Source organism: Molothrus ater, unplaced genomic scaffold, assembly GCF_012460135.2.
Source record: "Molothrus ater isolate BHLD 08-10-18 breed brown headed cowbird unplaced genomic scaffold, BPBGC_Mater_1.1 matUn_MA110, whole genome shotgun sequence".
NCBI classification, from domain to species: domain Eukaryota; kingdom Metazoa; phylum Chordata; class Aves; order Passeriformes; family Icteridae; genus Molothrus; species Molothrus ater.
This window is the reverse complement of record NW_023416566.1, coordinates 30,726-40,209: the sequence shown is the minus strand read 5'-3', so window position 1 is coordinate 40,209 and position 9,484 is coordinate 30,726. Positions and strand designations below refer to the sequence as shown.

The 9,484-nt window shown below is 54.2% G+C and overlaps 1 protein-coding gene across 1 annotated transcript; it reads left to right on the top strand.

Annotated features, from left to right (window-relative positions):
• The first annotated feature begins 3,495 nt into the window (after positions 1-3,495).
• Positions 3,496-4,434, top strand: LOC118700996 (olfactory receptor 14A16-like). Its single transcript, XM_036405581.2, has one exon. It carries the CDS (start codon positions 3,502-3,504, stop codon positions 4,432-4,434), a length of 933 nt encoding a protein of 310 aa, XP_036261474.1. The 5' UTR covers positions 3,496-3,501.
• The last annotated feature ends 5,050 nt before the right edge of the window (positions 4,435-9,484 follow it).

Below are 9,484 nucleotides of genomic sequence, written 5' to 3'. Positions count from 1 at the left end.
AGTATTAATGAGTCCCACTGAGTGTTGTTACTGACAAAGCCTCTCCAGGGACTAATTACAGCAGATAATTGGTGGCCATGACTGCACAAACCTCTCAGAGACTGCAAGGCAAAAGCCAAACCCAAAGTGCTTTGAAAAACCTGCAGTCCCTGCAGGGAGCATGAAGGAGCCCCCAGGGCCATTGCTGAGCAAGGCTCCTCAGGGACTCCTTGCAGCAGATCCTTGAGGCCACTGGGATGTGGGCTAGGGGGGGATGCTGAGGGCAGCACAAGGGGCTGACAGTGCCCAGCCTGGCTGGGGCTGTGCCAGGAGGCCCCAGGGCCTCAGGACAAGGTGTCTCCTCCCAGCCCTTGCTGGCACAGACCCTGCTGTGTCCCAGGGCACCCAGACTTGGCTTCTCTTTGTCCCCACCTGTCATCGCTGCCTGCAGTTCTCTGCTCTGCCTGGGGCCTGGGGACACTTGCTCAGTCGTGTCCCTCTCTGGGACCCATTAAAAGTCCAAGAAAGTTTGGAATTGGATTCTGCCTTGGAGTTCTGGAGAGGTTTCTTCAGCTCCCTCTCAGGGACTGATGTCCAGGGCCTGAGCACAAAGCCCCAGAGGCTGATTAAAGTCCTTGTGCTGTGTCTGTGCTGCTGAGCTGGGCTGGGCTCCTGGCACAGAGGCAGCTCCTGGTCACCAAGAAGAGCTTCAAAACCACATTTCTCTTGATGAGCAGCTCTTCTGCCAGCCCAGCAGGGCTGGGGCACTGCCTGCAGCCAGCCCGGGCACAGCACAGAGGCACAGAGAGCTTCAGTCAGTCAGGGCTGGGAAGGGGCTGAGAAGTGCCTGGGGCACAATCACTGCCAGCCCTTGGCACAGGAACCTCTGGCTGCAGGACAGTGCAGCTGCAGCTCCTGGAGCCATCTCCTGCAGCTGGAACATGCCAATGCCTGCAGAGCCTGTGAGTACATTCTCTACTTGTCTCTTGTGCAGAGCAGCCAGGGGTGCCCAGGGCTGTCCTGCAGAGCAGGGTCCTGCAGCCCAGGGCGCTGTGCTGGGGCAGGGACTCTGCTGCCTGCCAGGGACAGCTCTCAGCCAGCCCTGGCAGCTGCTCCCAGCACTGGGCAGAAGCTCTGGGGGGAAGGAGCCGCCCTGAGCAGGGCAGGGGCTGCTGCTGAGAGGGGCTGGGTGGGGCAGGGCTGCTCCCAGCTCCAGACCAGCCTGGGCACAGCTGAGAGTGTTTTCAATTTTCTGCTTGGAGCACAGTGGGAATGTTGGGGTGATGGCAAAAAGATTATTGCTTTTTATACATTTTTGCTACATTCATAGCTCTGTAAATTACTATTATATAGTTATAAATCTACAATCCTTACTTAACACTACTAAATTCTTATTAACTATATTAACTACACTTATATGCTTATATAATTATAATCCTTAATTAACTCTAGTACGTTTCCTAACCATTATCTTAGATTTTAGAACAATAAGCTGTCTAAATACATTCCTGAAATACTGTCTTATCAGTCTTATTATCAAATAGACCTATTATCAGGAAGAGAACCTACAAAACCATTTTTTTATTGACCAGATAAATGAGCAGTCATAACAAAAAGTGAAGGCAAAGAAGCCCTTGGACCTACTCCAATGGGTTGAGCCAGGGGTGTGTAACTGGGGAAACTGAATCTCCCATTGGATGTTCCTGTTAAATATCCTAATTAATCAACCTTAATAAATTGTTGAAATCAGGCCCCAGGTGTGCCCAATCCCTACTGGGACACCTGACAGCTTTCAATTTATGTCTGGTTTTTACTTTACTGTTCTAACACTGTTGCAAGGGGTTTTTTGTTTTCTTTTTTGATTATAGACAACAAGGGGACGAGAGAAGCAGAACAGGAATTGTAATCCCAGAATCCCAGGACATTCTGAGTCGAAAGGGACACACAGGATCATCAAACTAATGTTTGATCTTTTACAGGGACTGCAGAACTGTAAATTAAGTTGATCAGTGTCTCTGCTGGGAGCCTCCCAAAGGGCCCTCAGCCACTCCTCAGCCCTGCACAGCAGCAGCATCACCTTTGCAGGGCCCAGCAGGGCTCTCCTGAGCTGCCCTTGCCCAGCTGCACACAGAGCCTGCCCCAGCCAGGGCCCTGCACACAGGCAGGTTTCTGTAGGGCCCCAGCCAGGGCACGCAGGCTGGGATGGGCTCTGTGAGCGCTGGCAGGGACAAGGCTCCTCTCAGCAGGGAATGTCCAGGCCCAGGGAGATGCTCAGGGAAGCAGAGGGGGCTGGAGAGAGCAGGGCTGGGGCAGGAGGGCACTGTTGGTGTGTGGGAGGTGCCGGGCACAGCTGGGCACGGGAACACTGTCCTGAGTGCCCGGCTGTCTCTGCCCTGCCCTCTCAGGCACAGCACCACAACATCTGCTCTGGGTTCTGCACTGCCCTGACATTGGCACTGTTATCTGCTGCTCTCAGGGAGGCTCTGGCATCTGCAGCAGCTGAGTCAGGCACTGCCCTTGGCATTCCTGCCAGGCAGGGCTGTCCATGGGAATGGGGTGTCCAAGCTTCCCTGGCACCTGTGGGGCTGTGGGCAAAGCAGTCCATGGGAAAGGGGAATGAGCTCAGCCCCCTCCCTGAGATCCCATCATGGGCACAGCCAGGGATCTCCTTGCTGTGCCCTGCCAGGCTCTGAGCTGCCCTCCTGGGTGCAAATCTGTGCCAGAGCGTCTGGGAGCTCCTGAATGTCCCACGGGGAAGGGCAGAGCTGCCACAGCTGAGGAAATGCTGCTGGGTTTGCCCAGGGAGCCGTGAGTGTCCTTGGCACAAGGGGGTGCTGAGACCTTGCCCAGAGACCTTGAGAGAGGGTGAGACATTCAGGGACCCCTCTGCTCTGGGCAGGGTCTGGTTTAGCCCAGGGTGACCCAGGAGTGTGACTGTGCTCTGATTTCAGTCAAAGGTGCAAAGCCAGGGGAGCTGGGAACAAGCCCATCCAGCCCCTCACCTTCCCTGAGCCACAGGGAATCCTTTGCCTCTCCCATCTCTCAGTGGCAAACTCTCAGTGCAGCAGAAATGCTGGGGATTTGTGACCTCAGAGAGCCAGGAATGATGTGTGGGTAAGAAAACAATTTCTAAAACCAACTAGTGCCATCCATTTCCTTTAGAACTTTCCTTTAGGAGTGCAGATGCTACCAAGCCTTTCTGCATTAGGAGTGATTCCCCTGACAAATCCTGGATATCCAGCCTTGTTTCTCTGCCCCATGGCCACAAACCCAGGGCAGTGGGGCAGGGATGGCTCCTCGAGAGCCCCCATGCACAGGCCTGGCTGCTCCTGGCACCCTCAGCCAGCACAACTGGAGCTCAGGCAGGGACCTGGGTGAAGGTTTTCCCAGAGCAGGAACAAGGCTGGGTGAGTCCCAGCGGGGCAGTCTGCAGGGAATGGCCCAGGTTTGGCTCAAAGCAGCCTCTGCTGACTTGTCACTGTCCTTTTTCCATGAACAGGTCCCCATGTGCAGCTGCAGCAAATGTCCAACAGCAGCTCCATCAGGCACTTCCTCCTGCTGGCATTGGCAGACACGCGGCAGCTGCAGCTCCTGCACTTCTGCCTCTTGCTGGGCATCTCCCTGGCTGCCCTCCTGGGCAACGGCCTCATCATCAGCGCCGTAGCCTGCGGCCACCACCTGCACACGCCCATGTTCTTCTTCCTGCTCAACCTGGCCCTTGCTGACCTGGGCTCCATCTGCACCACTGTCCCCAAAGCCATGCACAATTCCCTCTGGGACACCAGCAACATCTCCTACTCTGGATGTGCTGCCCAAGTCTTTCTGATTTTCTTCTTCCTTGGATCAGAGTATGTCCTCCTGACCATCATGTGCTACGACCGCTACGTGTCCATCTGCAAACCCCTGCACTACGGGACCCTCCTGGGCAGCAGAGCTTGTGCCCACATGGCAGCAGCTGCCTGGGCCAGTGCCTTTCTCAATGCTCTCATGCACACAGCCAATACATTTTCCCTGCCCCTGTGCCATGGCAATGCCCTGGGCCAGTTCTTCTGTGAAATCCCACAGATCCTCAAGCTCTCCTGCTCCAAATCCTATGTCAGGGAACTTGGGCTTCTTGCTGTTAGTGTGTGTTTATCTTCTGGTTGTTTTGTGTTTATTGTTTTCTCCTATGTGCAGATCTTCAGGGCTGTGCTGAGTATCCCCTCTGAGCAGGGACGGCACAAAGCCTTTTCCACCTGCCTCCCTCACCTGGCTGTGGTCTCCCTGTTCATCAGCACAGGCTTTTTTGCCTACCTGAAGCCCCCTTCCCTGTCCTCCCCAGCCCTGGATCTGGCCCTGTCAGTTCTGTACTCAGTGGTGCCTCCAGCCCTGAACCCCCTCATCTACAGCCTGAGGAACCAGGAGCTCAAGGCTGCAGTGTGGAGACTGATGACTGGATGCTTTCAGAGACATTAAACTGTTGGCCAATTTCTGCAAATCATTTGTAATAAAAGTTATCTTTGATCCTTCTTGTTGGTTTAATTTTGGAGGTTTTTTTCCTTTGTTTTAGTATTTTCTTATTGTCCACAAAGAAATGTCAATCTTTGTGCCATTTCTCATTTTGTTTCTCTCAACCTTTCCTGTAGTCACAGACTGGGTCAATGAGGGGTTGTGCTCTTGGTGCCTTTAAAGGAACTAAAGGATGTCCCAGCAGAGTTTTCTGCAGAGATGCCCTTGTGTTGCCTTCTCTGGAGCTGCAGCAGCAATGTCTGTGTGCAGAGCTGGGGCAGATCAGTGCTGGCCCAGCAGCTGTGCCCAGCAGCAGCAGCAGCAGCACTTGGTGTTGCCAGTGCTGCTGCCGTGGCCCTGCCCCGCTGCCCTGGTGGCCCTGGTGTTGCTGCAGGGCCTGAGTGCTCTCGGGGCCGGGCACAGCCCTGGGGGTGGCAGTGCCGGGGCTGCAGCAGGGACAGGCCATGGGCACTGCTGGGGCAGCGCTGACGCCTCAGGCCAGGCCCTGGGGGCTCCAGGCTCCTTGCCCAGGCTCTCTCAAGAACACGGCCAGGCCAATGCTCAGCACAGAAACCCCCGTCAGCAGCCCCAGGCTGGCCGTGGGCAGGCTGGGGGCAAACAGCATGGCTGGGGCTCTGCAAGGGCCCTGGGGCAGACGGGAAGGAGCAGCAGAGCAGGGGCTGATCTATCCCCAGTGCGCTGCACAGCCCAGGGCAGCGTCCCAGAGCGTCCTCATGCAGCTGCCAACAACATCCCCCCTCTACAGCCCTGGCCTCTCCCCCAGCTCACACAGGTGCCCCATCCTTGCAGGCACAGACACGGCAGCACTGCCTCAGCAGCCCCTGTTTGCATTGCACACAGCAGGCTGGAGCACCCCCATGCTGTTGCTGTGGGGACATGAACCTGAGGGAGCACAAATGCCATCAGCCCCTGGGGCCAGCAAGGGCTGGGGGACACCAGGGAAACCACTCAGCTTTGTCCTGGCCTCTGCAGTCAGCCAGAAACTTTGTTCCCATCAGCTGGGAGTTTCCTGTGCCACTGCAGACGCTGTTGCTCAGAGCCAGGGCTGCCTGGCAGCCACCCCCAAACTGCCCTGACCATTTCCTTGGCTTCACCTTTGCTTTCTTTCCTATTCCTGGTACATATTTCTCCCTAATGCTCACCCCAAGGGGTCTAGAACCAGACACATCGTTTGAGGTGCTGCCAAATCAGTGCCGAGCAGAGGGCAAGAATCACTGCCCTGCTCCTGCTGGCCACACCATTCTTGATCCAGGCCTGGAGCCATTGGCCTTCTTGGCCACCTGGGCACACTGCTGCCTCATGTCCAGCCTGCTGTCCATCAGTCCCTGCAGGTCCCTTTCTGCCTGGCTGCTCTCCAGCCACTCTGTCCCCAGCCTGTAGTGCTGCAGGGGTTGTTGTGGCCAAAGTGCAGGACCAGGCACTGGGACTTGTTAAACCTCACCTTGTTGGATTTGGGCCCTGGATCCAGCCTGTCCAGGGCCCTGTGCAGAGCCCTCCTACCCTCCAGCAGATCCACACTCACACCCAGCTTGGTGTCATCTGCAAATCTGCTGATGATTGGCGCAATCCCCTCATCCAGATCATCAATGCAGATATTGAAATCCACGCTGGCTGGCTCTGATCCCTGGGCCATCCTGTGGGTGCCCTGTGATGGCACTCAAGGTGATCTGTTCCATAACCTTGCCGGGCACCCAGGTCAGGCTGACAGGCCTGGAGCTCCCCAGCTCCTCCTTCCAGCCCTTCCTGGGGATGGGCTCACCCTGGCACCTCCAGTGCTCTGGGCCCTCCCTGCTGAGCCAGGACTGATGGTAAATGATGGAGAGCAGCTTGGGGAGCTCATCAACAGCTCCCTCATCCCCCTGGGATGGATCCCATCTGCTCCCAGAGACACCTGTGAGTATCTGAGTGGCTCAGCAGGTCCCCAACTGCTTCCTCCTGGATTCCAGGGGGCTGTTCTGCTCCCTGTGCCCATCTACCAGCTCAGGAGAACACTTGTCCTGAGGACAACCTGTCCTAATACTGAAAAAATATACTTGAGACAAACAAGGTGATAAGTAGCTCAGCCTTTTCCTTATCTTTAGTTACTCTATTCTCTACTGCATCCAATAAATAGTAGAGGTTCTTCTTCTCCCTCCTTTTGCTATATATTTTTTTTTATAAAAACCTTTTTCTTACAGAAGCTGCCAGGTTAAGTTATAATTGAGCTTTCACATCTCAACTTTCCTTTCTGAATAACCCATCGAAATCCTTAAATGCTTCCTGAGTTGTCAGTCCTTTTATCCCCCGAGTTCCCACAAAATCTCCATGGGCAGCCAGGCCAGTAATTTTCCTTACCAGCTCATCTCTTGCTACACTGTGACAGGCTGCTCCTTCCCCCTTAAATTACCTTCTTGAAATGTCTGTCCTTCCTGGATCCCTTTGTTTTTAAGGAGTGTTTCCCTTAAAATAAATCAGTACCTGATTTGATTCTCCCCAAATCAGCATCCTAAACAGGCCAAAGTCTGCCCTTCCTAATTCCAGTCCAGAAGTTCTGTTGCTGCCCCTCCTTCTCTCACAGAACATTGAAAACTTGATTATTTCATGGTCACTGTGCCCCAGGCAGCCTCTGAGCCCCACATCTGCCCCCAGCCCTTCCCTGTTTGTGAACAGCAGCAGACAGTGCTTTCCTTGGCAGTGGGAGCGTTACCAAAAATTGGGTAAAATGAAAACTCCTTAACCCCAGTGTAGCGTTAAGAAGCAGCATTCTTTATTCAGCTGGATGCACGGGGGAGAGCTCCTCCCAAAGCTGTGCAGGCTGAGTACAGGAAAGTTTCTGTTTATTTTCTGTATTTTGCACACACATTCATTGATTTTCATGGACTAAACATACATATGATAATCATTTCCCCAAAATCATTAACATATTTCCCCTCCCCTTTACCCATGTGTTCCTCTGTCCTGGGGGTCTCTCTGCTGGTCCCTGGCAGTCGTGGACCCCAATGTTCCAGTGGGCCTGGCTGAGCTGGCAGGACACTGAGGCTGCTGAACTTCCAGTTCCCCTTCTCACACAATGGGCCTTGTGTGGTTTCCATAGGCCTGGGGATGTGGAGAACAAGCTCCAGGTGTCAGCTCACCTGGTGTAGGCAATTGATCATCTGGTAACATGAGGACACAGAGTGGGCTATGACATCACAGAATGGGGGATGTGAGGTCATTGAGAAGCTATGACATCACAGACTGCCTCTGTGACGTCACAGAGCCAGCTGTGACATCACAGGGCAGATGTCTGACATAGAGCAGACTATGACATCACAGAGCCATGACATCAGAGACCGCCTGTGTGACATTAGGGAAGGGGCTGTGACCTCACAGAGCAGGCTGTGACATCCCAGAGGGGCTGTGTGCCATCCCAGCAGGGCTGTGTCAGGTCACTGGGTTGGTCACTCTGCCCCAGCTCCCTCTCACAGTTTCTCCCAACAAGTCCAATGCTGTTCATGCCCAGCGGGGTCCCTGTCCCCCGGGATCCCCCCGGCCCACCTGGAGCCACAGCCTCCACCAAAGGATGTTCCACAGGATCCACCCCAGAGCCTGACATGGGGACAAGGGGCCAGGGCTGTGTGACCAGGACATCAAGGACGGGGATTATCCAGGTCACTGTGGCCTGGCTTGGGTTGCCCAGGGCAGGAAAGATGTCTGGCAGCTGGAGCAGGGTCTGGGAAGGGCCTCCAAGGTGGGGCTGGAGCCCTTGGGCTGTGAGCAGAGGCTGAGGGAGCTGGGCTTGTCCAGCCCAGAGCAGGGAAGGCTGAGGGGCTCCTCATCCCAGCCTGGCAGTGCCAGCGAGGAGGGGATGGAGAACACAGAGCCAGGCTCTTCACTGGGGGCCTGGTGGGAGACAAAAGCCAGTGGGTGGAAGGGGAAAGAGGGGAGATCAGCCAGGACAGGAGGAGATGAAATGAGTCAGGCTTGTTTCAGCATTTCCTCAGCACCAAAAGCAGCCTGACCTCCCTTCTCCATCCACCACTGACAGCTTTGCAAATCAGGAATTGTTGGAGATGTTTTGCCCCCACTCCAGGATCAGTATCCTGATACAAGAACTTAATCGTGTTTATATCTGTCACAGAGCCCCATTTGTGTGAAAGTAATGTTAGAATGGAAATGTGGGTGGTGGACTCAACAGGAACTGCTGGGACATTGCACATAGCTCAGGGAAGAGCATGAGTGTTACTGAATTGTGTCCTGTTCAACTGTGCTCTGTTGGCCATGAAGAGAAACTTTGTGTTCCTCTGAGTCTCAGCAGTTCCTGATCCCCAAAGGACACAAACCTGATGAGTTGTGGTTCCCACTCCAGTGGTGGCACTTGCACCTCCCTCCATCCCCAGAGCAGAGCTCCCTTGTCCCAGAGAGTCCCTGGCAATGCAGGGATGAAGGAAACAGGACAGGCTGGGGGGATCAGGGCCAGGGCCAGGGAGAAAAAAGACTTTTGCATTTGATGGAGCTGTGCCTTCCCTTGGCTTTGTTGGCTGACAAGAAATGAACATCCCTCTGTGTCTCGGGCAGCTCCTTCTGCAAGGAAAGCCGGTGGGAGTTGGAGCCAAGGAGCTGAAAGCTGCAGGTGCAGCCTGGGCTGGAGGGAGCTCAGATTTGCACAAGGCTGCTCTGAGTGGCAGGGCTTGGATGGGGGAAATGGTGGGGTGGGGGTAGGGACAGAGTCTGATTGATTGTCAGCCATGAAGGGTCTTGATTTTCATATCCATTCAAACTGCATGAAGAGGTACTTGGATTCAGTGTCAATTGGAGATTGCACATATCAATGAATTAACAGGAAAAAAAAACTAAACAGGACCTAAAAAATCTTTTCTCGCTGTCTTTTTAAATATCATGTATTCTGTTTAATACACTACTGAGATCTACTTAACCACAAATGATTTGAAAATTAAATTCAAATGATTCCCAGAGGCTTGGCTTGTTAAGGTGTTCTGAATGTTAATGAGCCCTGGGACACTGAATTCCTGCACTG